This window comes from Lissotriton vulgaris, chromosome 4_1, assembly GCF_964263255.1.
Source record: "Lissotriton vulgaris chromosome 4_1, aLisVul1.2, whole genome shotgun sequence".
Classification (NCBI taxonomy): domain Eukaryota; kingdom Metazoa; phylum Chordata; class Amphibia; order Caudata; family Salamandridae; genus Lissotriton; species Lissotriton vulgaris.
This window is the reverse complement of record NC_141691.1, coordinates 2,042,050,533-2,042,064,328: the sequence shown is the minus strand read 5'-3', so window position 1 is coordinate 2,042,064,328 and position 13,796 is coordinate 2,042,050,533. Positions and strand designations below refer to the sequence as shown.

At 41.8% G+C, this 13,796-nt stretch overlaps 1 protein-coding gene across 1 annotated transcript in view; it reads left to right on the top strand.

Moving 5' to 3' along the window:
* The window catches only part of LOC147724927 (pentraxin fusion protein-like), a 233,506-nt gene that overhangs the window by 46,472 nt on the left and 173,238 nt on the right, over positions 1–13,796 (top strand). Inside the window, exon 2 of the mRNA XM_086918136.1 lies at positions 8,403–8,685. Within this exon, the coding sequence (XP_086774262.1) occupies positions 8,403–8,685 (283 nt within the window). The remainder of the gene's footprint in view (positions 1–8,402; positions 8,686–13,796) is intronic.

The window sequence follows — 13,796 nt, the reverse complement described above, 5'->3', positions numbered from 1 at the left end:
ATCAACAAATCAATAGGCAGCATTTACAAAAGATAATGAAGCAAGCCAATTAAAAATATGGGCAGACAGTGGGTGCGGCTTCTTTCTCATATTACATTACAGCAGTCTCACAGAGCAAGCAGTGCATGTGTGCTGCCGCTAGACTCAACCTCAAAAGAAAGGCTTTAAGCAGGAAGCAATTCTGGTATTTTACTGACCTCTACAGGTCGTTTTCTATCAAGACAGTTAAATAGTAGCAGAAAAAAAAGTCACCAAGCAAAAGTGGAAGCAGACAAGTCCTTGGGCTGATCTATAGAGCACACAAAGTACATAAGCAGATCTTCCAGACAGCGCAGGCGTTGTCTAGGCTCGACCTAAAAAGGAGATAAAGGCTAACCCAGGGGCCATCACACAATCTCACTTATTCATTCTCCTACAAACAATGATGGTTGAGGTCTTTTAGATTGGCTTGAGAAATAGACCGAGTTAAAAATGATTCCGTCTGACTTGCAGTACAGCTTTTGTCCCAAGCTAAGCACCATTGAGCAATCACTAAACTGGTACATTCTGATTACTAAATCAATAAACATGGCATTCATTAACCTCAGACCTCAGTTCTGCTTTTGACATTGTTAACAAGTCAACACCTTGGGGTACCCTGAATGAAATGGGGGTTGATAAGCTCATTGTAGGCTTTGTAAGACAGTTCTATATCAAAGTTACTGCTAGTGTGAGATATTGTTCAAATAGGGAAACCTTTGTGCTTGCCACGTTTCTCTTTCCATTATATATCAATTGGCTGGAGAATTATCTGTTAGAGACTGGTACTGAAGCTCCCCAGGTAGGCGAACAATGGATCCCAGGATTACTGTATATGGATGATGCAATATTGATGGTAGGATGCCCACAGAAATTGCTGGACCCATTCCCTTCATTCATAGCCCACCTGGATTTGACATCAACCAAAGTAATACCCAAATTATGGTTTATGGTCCTATGGATGCATACCTGACCTTGTAAACAGTTAAATCCTTACGAATTTAGACAATCACCCCTTTACCATACTTGGGAGTCCTATTTGATGATGCCATCAGCTGGAAGCCTTTAGAAATTTCTAAGAAAATTGTCATGCACTGTTTATGACTTCACATATTACACCACAAAATAAATGTTATATGACATGCTGGTGAACAATGTTCGGAACCAGGGTTTCATTGTAGATGAACAACTATCAATGAAACAGCAAGTGGCCAAGATATCGTCGCCCTTTTTTGTAGTCCTGCGATGGTTGAAAAAGATTCAATAGTTGATTCCTCTCTCAGCTCAGAGAACTGTGGTCCAGGTCCTTGGTATTTCAGGAGTGGATTACGGAAAAGTCATCTATCTGAGACTACCATCCACAGGTTGGAGCAAAACGCAGCAGCAAGACTTATTTTTCATCTGCCTACGTTTTTTTCTGTCTCAGGGTGCTTACGAGACTTACACTGGTTGACCGTGTCGGGCATGGTGACATTTAAGACTCTGTGTTATATGTTTATAATCAAAATAGGCTCGGCCCCAAAATACCTGCAGGATGTGATGCAGCGTTACCATCTGCCTCACCCCTTGCGCTCTGCTCAGCAAATCCGGTTTGTTGTTCCAAAAATCAGATGGGACTGACCTTATGAATTTCCTTACAAGTCTCCTGCCGAGCTGAGACCTCTCTTGTCACTGTCACTGTCCGTAAGGGTCTGAAAACCTGGCTTTTTTTAATTTGGCCTTCCCATGTTCTCCTTTCTTTCTTTCCTACCCTGCTGGACGTTGGGAAACCCCTTGGGGTAGTTATGCACCCTACAAATCTTTAATAATAATAATAATAATTGATAACACTGATAACATCATTGTTGACAACATTATAACTGGTGAATGTCCGTGTTTTTTTTTGTTTAAAATGTTATGTTTTAACTATCATTGCCACCTCACTATAACGTCACTTTACCCTTTACAGTTTTTTCAGTGAATACACATTCACTGAAAGAACTTGAGGTTAAAGTGACTCCATTGAACTTTTGAGAAAGAGTGATCAAATGCCATGAAAGACAAATTATATTACAGTGACTATTGTTGTGGTGTCACTACATACATTGATAAACCACAATCATGGTATATCTGCCTGTAATTAATTTAGACCAGTGTCTGGAACACTCTCACGTGATAGTTCAGATGCTGAAATACTGCCTTGCCCACAATGTCTTCCTTTTTGACATCAGACTCTACCTACAACAATAGGGGATATCCACAGAGACCTGCTTCACCCCACCCATACAAATGTATTCATGGGGTGATGGGAGAAGGTGGATGTTGCCTTGGCTGAAAAATATTTCAAGCACATGAAACATGTGGCACTTTGGACTTGTTTTATGGATAATCTGTTTATCCTGTGGAATGGAAATGAATTGTTGTTTGAGGATCTTCTAGCAAACAAATTAATTTAACATAACGTTCACCAGAACATACAGCACAAAATAACATTGCATTTCTGGCTGTGGATTTAACTGTAAAACTTCATGTTCAATGCTAAGACTTCACAGAATATGGTCTACATCGGTTGAATATGAAAAAGACAGCCGAAATGATTAAAAGATTTGTCTCCTGTGTATATTCATGTTGTGTCCTTGATAATACATTGACTAGAGCTAAGATGGAAAACAGTGAATCTCTCCTATATCAGAACACAAAAGATACACCTGCAATAGATAAACAGGATACCAATGTATGCAGGCTATTCATGGAGTGTAAATTTGCTGATTCAGATTTAAGAAAAGTCTTGAACAGGAATTGGCACATTTTATAACTTGATGAACCACTTAAAAGATATTGTGGGTCCAAAACCCATCATTACCTTAAGGAGGACTGCAACCCTTGGGGATATTCTGAGACATAGCTTCTATAGCCCCATTCAAAATTCATCAAGATGGCTAAAATACCCACAGTGATCAGCTGCAGAGTGCCTCGCGGGCTGCTTCTTCAACCCCACGCTTTTCAACATCTACATGGCCCGCTCGCAACTATTGTCAGGATCCACAAATTCAACATTGCATCGTATGCCGATGACACCCAGCTGATTCTCTCCCTCACTAACAAGCCCATCATTGCCTGAAATAACTTCCACAACAGGATGAAGTCCGTCACCACCTGGATAAGAGTCAACTGCCTCAAGCTCAACTCAGACAAGACTGAAGTCCTCATCCTGGGGCCCAACACCTCCATCTGGGAAGACTCAAGGTGACCTGCCGAGCTAGTACCCCCCAACACCCACTCACCATGCACAAATTCTCATCATCATACTGGACTCCTCACTCACCATGTACCACCAGATCAACCGCGTCACCTCATCATGCTTCCACACTCATCGCCTGCTTCGGAAGACCTGCAGATAGATCCCCACTGAGGTCAGGACCACAGTCACCCACACACTCATCAGCAGCAGCCTCGACTATGGCAACACACTCTATGCAGGAGCCACCCTGAAAATCCTTAGGAAACTTCAGCACATTCAGAATGCCGCAAGCAAACTGGTCCTCAATGTCTGACATGGCAGCCACATCTCCGAACACCTACGAGAACTCCACTACTCCCAGTCAACATAGGAATCACCTTCAAGGTCCTCACACACACCTAAAAATCCATCCTTGATGCCGGACCAGGATACCTGAACCACTGCCTCTCATTCCACGTACCTTCCAGACACCTCCGCTCCACCCAACTGGCCTTCCCCACCGTCCTTCGGATCTGCAAGAACCAAGACCAGAGGAAGATCCATCTCCTATCCCACCACCAAATTATGGAATGTCATGCCCTTCCACCTCAGGCTCTCCCCATCTCTGACACAATTCAGGAAGGATCTCAGGACCTGGCTCTTCACAGCGCCCAGTTTGACCTGCTAACCCCCGCCCCGCCCACTCTCCCCTCCTTGAGCACCTTGAGACCCTCACGGGTGAGTAGCCATGCTTAAGAAGTACTGATTGATTGATTGAAAATACCTGAGTAAACGTTTAGTATAATGTGATGTATGTAAAGCATGCCAGTTTGGCCAAAATACACAAGAATATTAAACACCTCAAGGACAAAGAGTTATGATAAGAGAAATGATAACATGTAATACGAGGTATGTAAAAATTGTTCTTGAATGTGACTATCAGAAACATTACATTTCTAGCCCTATCAAGAAATTGAAAGTAAGCATTTTATAGTGCACAAGGATTGTAAAAACGATGACAAAAGTTATCCAATTGCAAATCATTTTATGGAGATCCATCAGAGTTCCTTGAAGGGGTTTAGCTATTATGGCATCAAACATATAAGGTAAGGATAGAGAACAGGAACTGAGGAGCTGAGGAGACTCAAATCAAAATTGATTGTAATTATGGGAAATTAAACTCCGTTGGGCCACCTCAAATGATGCGGAATTACATTTACATCTATGAAGATCATCTTGTATTGAAGGCCATTGATGTTGACTTCTTTATGCCTAAATAGGAAATTTAATATCCATTTTGTATAATAAGTGTTCTACTATCTTAATTATGTGCCTACTTTTTATGAAAATAATGCTTGTATAATAAGAGTTTTGATGCACTTGCTAAAGTATACACAATGGTTTTATCTTTCCCTGTAGGTTTCCAAATGGCGGCATGTAGACTGATATGACAAGCCACACAAGGCATAATTAAGTGCTATTCGGGATGTAATGTGTGCATAAATAGACGATTGTTTGGTGGACCCATCAGAACCAACTATTCAGAAATAGTCATATGGATAGGATAATCATATGGGTGCACACAATACCACGAAGATGCATACTCTAAAGTTAGGGTTATTTTTTGGATTTGGTGAGAATTGATATGCCGGCATATGTATCTGAAGTGTTTTTGTGTAATCATGGTAGAGATCTTAGGATGAATACATGAACAATTATTTCGTTGAAAAGAGAGACTGACTAGAATAATCATGTGCAGATGCACATGAAATATCATGAGCACAAGGAGAGAGTAGTATAGTTGTCCCTTGAAGAAAGGAACACATGCTTTTGTAGACATACACAGGGATTAACAAAAATTCATGAAATGGAGTCATCTAGTAGAGCATGGTAACTGTGTTTATGACTAGTCAGTTGGTGGAAGATTCTCTTCCATGGGTATACTTCACACTGATGGACATGACATTTTATGGGGTAAAGCTTGTTTACTACTATTCACAGAGAAGCATGAAGCACTTTGTTACATATACCTTTTTTGCACAAACAGACTTGCTCTCTTTATGATTTTGGATTAAGATGTCATTATTGAGAAAATAAAACATACTATAAAATCTCAGTGAACACATTGTAACAGGATTAAATGAGTGAATCCATTAACAGGGACATTAATGAATTTTGTGAATGAGTTGCATTATACACAATACTGTGTGATACGTCATGCAAGTTTACTTGGTACCAAATTTCGGGTCATATTTATGGCCAAGTGACACAGCGCAGTCACCTTGCTGCATTGTGTCACAGGGAAAGGGCAGGAATGTGCCATATTTATCACAATACAGCACATTCCTGTCTTTTCCCCCAGCACTGGTGTATAATGGCTGCCTAGTGCCAATGCAGGCATGTAGGATTGCTTTTCTGCAGGAAGGCTCGTCTTCCTTCACAAAAACAATACCTTGAAGCTTTTTCCTTTTCCTATGTGTGATACAGAACACATAGAAAGAGGAAACAATTAGCGGAAATAGATATTTCTCCTTGTTTGCGTCTCATCTGGGGAGGTGTAGGTTTTTGACTCATTCCTAGGTGTACCACTTCGAGTGTACTCACCTGGAACACCCATGCAAAACCTATGGAAACACCTCCCTGGCACAGAGTAATGCGCCATAATGATTAGCACTGCATTGCGTTACTTAAGATATATGATACCATAAATCTAATTTTTAACTTGCGTCATTCTTGCACCACATTGTATGGTGAAAGAGTGTCGCAAAGAAGCTTAGAAATATGCCCCTTAGTGAACTTCTTTTGATTTTGAAAAAGGTTGCGCCACCATTGATGAATTTGAGGGAGGGAGGATCAATGAAAGACTTCGCCACCCCAGTCCAGACACAGCCATATATAGGGACACAAACATGGGTCCCTTGCACACTATGACACTCGATTCAAGGTAGCCTGGCTGGTGAGGGCAGTTAGCCCAAAACTGGTCCCAGGATGCTTGTTTTCGGTCCAGGTAAGACATGGCTTGGCAGTTCGAGCTGGACTGTGCCCATGAAGCACAGGGTCATGACTGATTTGCATACAGCTGTGTCTGAACTGGGGTGGCAAAGTGAGCTAAAGAACAATGATGGATTCAACCTAGATCTGTGACTGGGGGTGAGTGTCTGAAAAGTTTCAGCACTACAGCCATCACCTCCTTGTGCTTGCTTTGTTCACCCTAAGTTGGCAGTATATGCCCAGGCGTGGGTCTCTTGCTCACTTTGCCACTGGATTCAAGCTAGCCTGGCTAATGAGGGCTGTTAGTCCAAAACTGCTTCCTGGATGCTTGTTTCCGATCCAGGTAAGACATGGCTTGGCAGTTCCGGCTGTACTGTTCCCATGAGGCACAGGGTCAAGACTAATTTTCATAGAGCTGTATCTGAACTGGGGCGGAGAAGTGAGCTAAAGAACGATGATGGATTCAACCTAGATCTGTGACTGGGGGTGAGTGTCTGAAAAGTTTCAGCACTCCGTCCATCATCTCCTTGTATTTGCTTTGTTCGGCCTAATTAGGCAGGGTAGGCCCAGATATGGGTCCCTTGCTCACTTTGCCATTGGATTAAAGCTAGCCTGGCTGATGAGGGCTGTTAGTCCAAAACTGCTTCGTGGATGCTTGTTTCCGATCCAGGTAAGACATGGCTTGGCAGTTTGGGCTGGACAGTTCCCATGAGGCATAGGGTCAGACTGATTTGCATATAGCTGTGTTTGAACTGGGGTGGTGAAGTGAGCTAAAGAACGATAGTGGATTCAACCTAGATCTGTAACTGGGGTTGAGTGTCTGAAAAGTTACAGCACTCCATCCATCATCTCATTGTGTTTACTTTGTTCGCCCTAAGTTGGCAGGGTATGCCCAGATATGGTTCTTTTGTTCACCTTGCCACTGGATTCAAGCTAGCCTGGCTGATGAGGGCTGTTAGCCCGAAACTGTTCCTAGGATGCTTGTTTCTGGTCTAGGTAAGACATGGCTTGGCAGTTCGGGCTGGACTGTTCCTATGAGGCACAGGGTCAAGAGTAATTTGCATAGAGCTGTGTCTGAACTGGGGTGGAGAAGTGAGCTAAAGAACGATGATTGATTCAAACTAGATCTGTGACTGGGGGTGAGTGTCTGAAAATGTTCAGCACTCCATCCATCATCTCCTTGTGTTTGCTTTGATGCATGGGTGTTCCCATGCAATTCCCCTGGACGTTGATGCTTTACCAGATTTACAAGAACTTGCAAACGTGGGGATGCGTCAAAATCTTTAGGTAAAACAATTAGAAATATCTCCATTTCTCCTCCTTTCTTCGGCTTTCCATGTGTGCTGCAGTCTGTAGCCCACATAGAAAGAGGAATATGCCTGCCCTTATTGTTTTTTAGGCCGGAAGCTGTTCCTTCCTGCACAGCATCAATCCTGCCCTATGGAGCAAAGGACAGGAATGTGCCATATTTCCTTAAATACTGCATATTCCTTCCCTTTCTGTCACTCAGTGCAGCACAGCAAGGGGACTTTCTGCACTGCGCTGCATTGTGTTACAATGTCATAAATGAGCTCCTTAATACAAACAGGATGGACTGTACCCTCTTTGCACTTTTAGGAATAGGGAGTTGGTTTACAAAGTAATGAAAGAGTACGGAATAGAGTGCTATTGTAACACTACTTTCCTTTTTCATAAATACTTTTGTGAATCAGCTGCAAAGTTCATTGGTCACAATAAAGGCGGTGCTGTGACAGCTAAAATTATTGGGTCATCAGGTCAGCAAATTACAACCCATTTCCTCTTGCGCTCTAGCAGCACTGATTTCTTAGTCAACAGTTGCAGCCATCAATGAAGGGTCATAACTGCCCTGTGGCCCCACTACTTAGTGCCTCTTCCAACACTCTGAGGACACTGAGAAGTTTCCTTCCACCCCTTCCTATTCCCTTAGCTTGAAATATGTTTTCCTGTACAAGATATGAGCCCAATGCGGGCCCAAGTGCTGGGTGTCAATTTAAGATAAGGTTGAACCTTTAGCTTCCTTCACATGTGACCCTAGTGTCATGATTGTATAGTTGTATAGTATTCCTCATACTTTTCCTGGAATATTTAATTACATTTTCCTAAAACCTCTAGATGTGGTTTGCATGGAGGGCTGTGTCTGTTTCACATACCTTGATTCCCATCATTCTTTCAGGAAAGAACCTAGCAGAGCAAGGAAGAGCCAGTCAAAGTTCTACACATGCCACCTATCCATGGGCTTTTGCTTCGCGTGCCATCGATGGAGTCTATGATGGAAACTTTCATAAATCCTCCTGCAGCCTCACCCAGTTTCAAATGTCTCCCTGGTGGATGGTGGATCTGAAGCAGCCCCAAAGAATAGCGTCCGTTGTAGTATTCAACCGGAATGACTGCTGCCAAACCCGCATCATTGGGGCGGAAATCCGTGTTGGAAACGCTCAAGGAAACCGCAATCCTGTGTAAGTCATCACGACAGATTTTAGCATTTTTAATATTGTCCACAAAATGTACCTGCGTTGCGATAGATATTTGCATTTAGTTTACACCCTTGTTTAAAATTAATGTAGCATGACATGTCCAAGTGCTAATTTCACCTGTTTTGCATGTGCTACTGACTCTGGCCACATGTGTGCGCTTGGCAGCTACCACCAGTTAAAATCTGGTGGTGACTGCTAATGTAAGAAAAACACTAAACTAATCTCCTAACCTCTGCCAATTGTTAATATTATATTGTGCACCCTCAAAAACCTTCATTTACATTTAAAAGAACCATGTTGATAAAGCACCTCCGCAACTGTAAAGTAACTTCACTTGGCTAGCATCCAGAAATATGTGAACGATCTGAAGAACAAAGTTGTAGGAACATTTTATCATGTGAAATCAAACTTCACTTCTCTATACTAGCTCCTGGAGGTGTCAAAACCCTATTTAACATTTCTTTAACCCACATCAAACTTTCAGGAACAACGGACATACTTGCAGAAGTGAACAGTCTGTCATGAACCAGTCAGGACCCTGTGGTCGGCCATCTCACACCTGAACTATCTCTGAGTCCACTGCCAAACAATGTATGGCAGAATGTGCCCTACCTTGGAAGGGACTTTTATTCCCCAGGCTAAAGGCAGAAAAGAACCTAATCTCTTGTACACCAGGAAGCACCTTAAAATACAACCACACATATGTGCCTTTCAACATCAAACTTTCAGGTAAAGGTTAAAAACTTGGGAGAGCACAGTCACAGGCAAGGGACACATTACTAAATCTAGATTCAGACTTTAGTGACACTAAGCCTGCACGCATCTCATCAGCAAGAGATGGCCAGGCATTCACATCCAGTCTTAACTCAAAGCATGGGAGTGACCCTGCAGAGCCAAGCCAGCTGTAAACTGCTTTTACTCATTGTATATTATTGTAGTTTCATTTAAATAGAGCTTCATCCTACTGGTGAGGTGCCAACACATAATTTCTGATGTATTGCAAGGTCCTAGTTAGGGAGTACAACGGATGAAGAGCTTCTCGTTTAGCCTTTGTTTGGAATGTTTCCATATCATGAGTGAGGTCACAAGCTCTACCTGTGCTTTTTCACTGTGGCAATGCAGAAGTGAAAGGGAGTGAGGAATAAAATGTGATTCTATTCTAAGGATGACCTGAATGTATGTGCATGCAGTGTAACATATGTGGGAAGTGGTTTGGTGTGTGTGTTTGGCAGTGATTGCTCAAGGCCACAGTGGTAATGTTGCTGCGCCTATGCATGGGTGTAGGAGAAAATTGTGCAAAAGACACCTCCATTCATAAGCGCAAATATTTGCCATTTGGATTGGTCTGTATTAAGAAGTTTAAGTCAAATAGTGTTAGGGCATCCGAAGTGCATACAGATGAAGTACTGCAGCATATGCTATCCAGCCAAACAGGGGGCTGCACAAGTCCAACCGTTATGAATGTGCTTTACTGAACTTGGCTATTAAAATCTCCCAAAATATTTTTTTTAAACAAAACCAATGTGCATTAATGCTGGCTCTGGTAGGTGCTCCAATGAGTCCCTTAAGGAGAGACATAAGGCCACAGACTGGGCATTGTACACACTAGTGTGACACAATATTGATTATAACAATAGTATTGTACTCTTTTATTGGTGCCTAAATATTGTCCAAGAAATGTTGATTTCTACTATCACTATGTCATACACCACAAATACCGTCTACTAAAACACCTTTACAACCTATATTGTGCAGAACCCTATAGAGAATGCATTTAATAAAATACAATATAAAAAGTAAAATGTATTTTGAACAATAATATTGCCTTCCAATTTATTTGAAAAAAATCAGCCACATCAACACTATGAATTACATATATAAGGAAGCACTACGCCAACTTTCAGAAGAAAAGAACTACAAAAGGGTGTTGAATTAAATTTATCAAACAAGCATTAAAGTGTATGATGACTTGATAGGTAAATGGTATGTAAAATCGATGTTGGGGACAGAGGAACATTTATTCCTTCGCAGTAATAACCCAGTGGCCCCACCTTTTCCCATATCCCTAACTGCACTCCTCAGTCAACAGTCCAACAGAACACTTATCTCTGTTTATAGATCATTTTTTGTTTCCCTTTGTGGCAAAGTTAGAGTCATATGTCAAAGACAGTAAAGATTTTTTAAGTAAGATAGCCAATACATCATGGGATCCTAGCTATCTATTATTGGTATTAGATATAACAAGCTTGTATACCTGTATAGATCATCAGCAGGGCCTAAGAGCTGTCCAAGTGAACTTGGAGAAATGCAGCTACGCTATGCCATGCACAACCAGATGTTACTTGAATGTGTGGAATTCTGCCTTAAGAACAACATCTTTTTGTTTGAGGACCAGTTTTACAGACAACTAACTGGCACAGCGATGGGTACCTTCTTTGCCCCCAGCTACATAAACTTGTTAATTGGCTGGTGGGAGGAGCAGGTGCCCAGAACCATTGAGGGCAAGGATAAAGGCAGAGTAGTGCAGTGGCACAGATATATTGATGATTTATGCATTATATGGCAAGGTACCATTGCATCAGCGTGTGGTTACATTTAAGTCCTAAATAATAACGACTTGAGCTTGCACTTCTCAGGGACAGTAAGTCCAGTGGCAGTGGACTACCTGGACCTGAGGGTGTTTGTGCAGGACCAGAACATCCACACTGCACTCTTTCGCAAGCCCACAGTCAGGAATACAGTACTGTTCGCTAGCAGTAATCACCCACCAAAACTCATTCAGAGTATTCCTTATGGGGAGCTCCTCAGGATAAACAGGAATAGTACAAAAGACCAAGATTTTGAGGCTGCTGCCTCTGAATGCATAGCGAGATTTAGTGTCAATGGCTATGACTCTATGTCCTTAGCACAAACTATGCAGAAGGTGAGATGGATCTCGATGAACAAATTACTAGTAGAGAAAAGGGAAACAAGACTAGAAGAAGTCAAAGTAAGTTTCGTATTGTGACACCTTACTCAGCAGAAGCCAATTATCTTAAAAAAATGCTCAGAAAAACTGGCAAATTCTCAAAATGGACAGTGTCATCAAGGATGATATTCCAAACCTATCCTTGGTAACATTTAGAAAATCAAGATCATTACGGGATATGCTAGTGAGAAGTCATTTAGAGAGACCACAACAGCAGATCATCACCTTAAAGAAATTTTCCTTGTGGCAGGTGCAAGGCCTGTGCTCATAGCAAGAGGGTTTTTACATACACAATACCAGGTGTTGACAAGATCAGACAAATCAGGAAGTTTATAACCTGCAGTACTCCCTATGCGGTGTACTTCCTAGTGTGCCCATGTGGGCTGCGCTGTATAGGCAGTACAATTCATCAGCTAAGAATCAGAATATTGTAACTTATGAGAGCCATAGATAAAGTAGATCCATCCTATCCAGTGGCGCGTTACTTTGCAGAAGCTCGTCTAAATGACAGAAGTAGGCTACAACATTTTGGCCTAGATCATGTTCCCGCTAACCCAAAGGGAAGAGACAGGTTACGTAAACTCAGACGCCTTGAGTGAAGGTATAATATAGACCTTCTAACAAAATTCCCAAGAGAAATGAACAGCGGGGAAGAGATAGCTGTACATTTGGGGTCTTGACACATTTGGAAAAAGTTGTAATATGTTTCTAGCATTGGTACATAACAACAAATGTAGGAATGAACTGGAGTAGGTTAACAATTAGACAGATGTCTTATTGATCCTATTCTCAGTTTTATTCTTGGTTTGGAAATGTTTTAATTTTGTTGAGCTCTTTGAGGGGTCAAACAAATATAGCTGTGATAAAAAGACACCTCCCAGGATAATTTTATCTATGTACATAATGTGTGCTATGAAATGTGGAGCATTGAAAGTTATGCTCAGAGGAAACATGAGGAAGGGACATTAGCCGATCCACAGCTTTATATACAAAACAATGGTATAAAAAAATATACTATACCACATGTGAAGTATTGAGGAGAAATGCAGATTGTTGGCATTGATAATTAATTGTAAACCATATGGGTTTGATTTATTTTAAATTCCGTCAAGAAACACCGGTATAGTATAGGCAGACTGTGAGTGTTTATATCTGCACACCTTTACAAAATGGCAGCTGCTTTTCATATATAAAAGTTTATCCCGTCTTTGTTTCCATGTACAGGAAAATGCTTTATGTACATGCCTCCTCTAGTGTGTCATTAACACTGAAGAAGGCTTTTCACTGAAACGTTTGTGCCCTTTGTTGCCTAAAAAAAAGTTTTGCAAAGGTCCCCCTGGAATGCGGCAATTTCTTCCGGGACTGGGAGATTTGGAGCTTTTGAGATAGAAATCCACAACATTCTATTTGGAATAACTTTAGCGCCGGTAGACGAATCTTGGTGAATTTCTCAAAGAAAATGGCCTGCTCGGTTCTGCTCCTTCCCTGAAAGTTTGAGGGTGATTCGTCAAGTGGGGGCCAAGAAAAAAGGGGGTCCCAAAACGTGTTTTCCTCATGCAATTTTATATAGGGACCTTTAGCCAGGGCTACAGCCCGAACAGCTGAACGGAATTACACGAAATTTGGCAGAGAGGTAGATTTCTGTTCGCAGATTGTGCTTTCTGTTGAATGGTGTAAAAGTAGCTTCTGAGAAAAAATAAAATCCTAGCGATATCTAGAGACGAAGTTCAGCACACTTACTGAAATCTGTTCAATTACGAGCGCAAGCTGCATGCTGATTGGCTGTGAACTGTCTGTCAACACTCGAAACCAGGAAGTATTGGGGGCCATCTTGTGCCTCGCTAGAACCGAGTCACAAGAATACAGTAAAACAAAGTTGAGGAATAAGGGAAGGGGGTAGGCTACAGACATTCTGACCCTCTAGGCTTGTTCAGGGGGTCGTACATGGATGTTTAGGCTCTATTTTGTAATGTCAAAAATCGTGGCAAACGTGTATGGAAATACTTACAATTACGAGCAGGGGCTGCAGGCTGATTGGCTGTTAATACTCCAAACCAGGAAGTGTTGACCGCCATGTTGTTTGTCGGGAGAGGAGAGTCACTGGAAAACAGTAAAACAAAGTTGA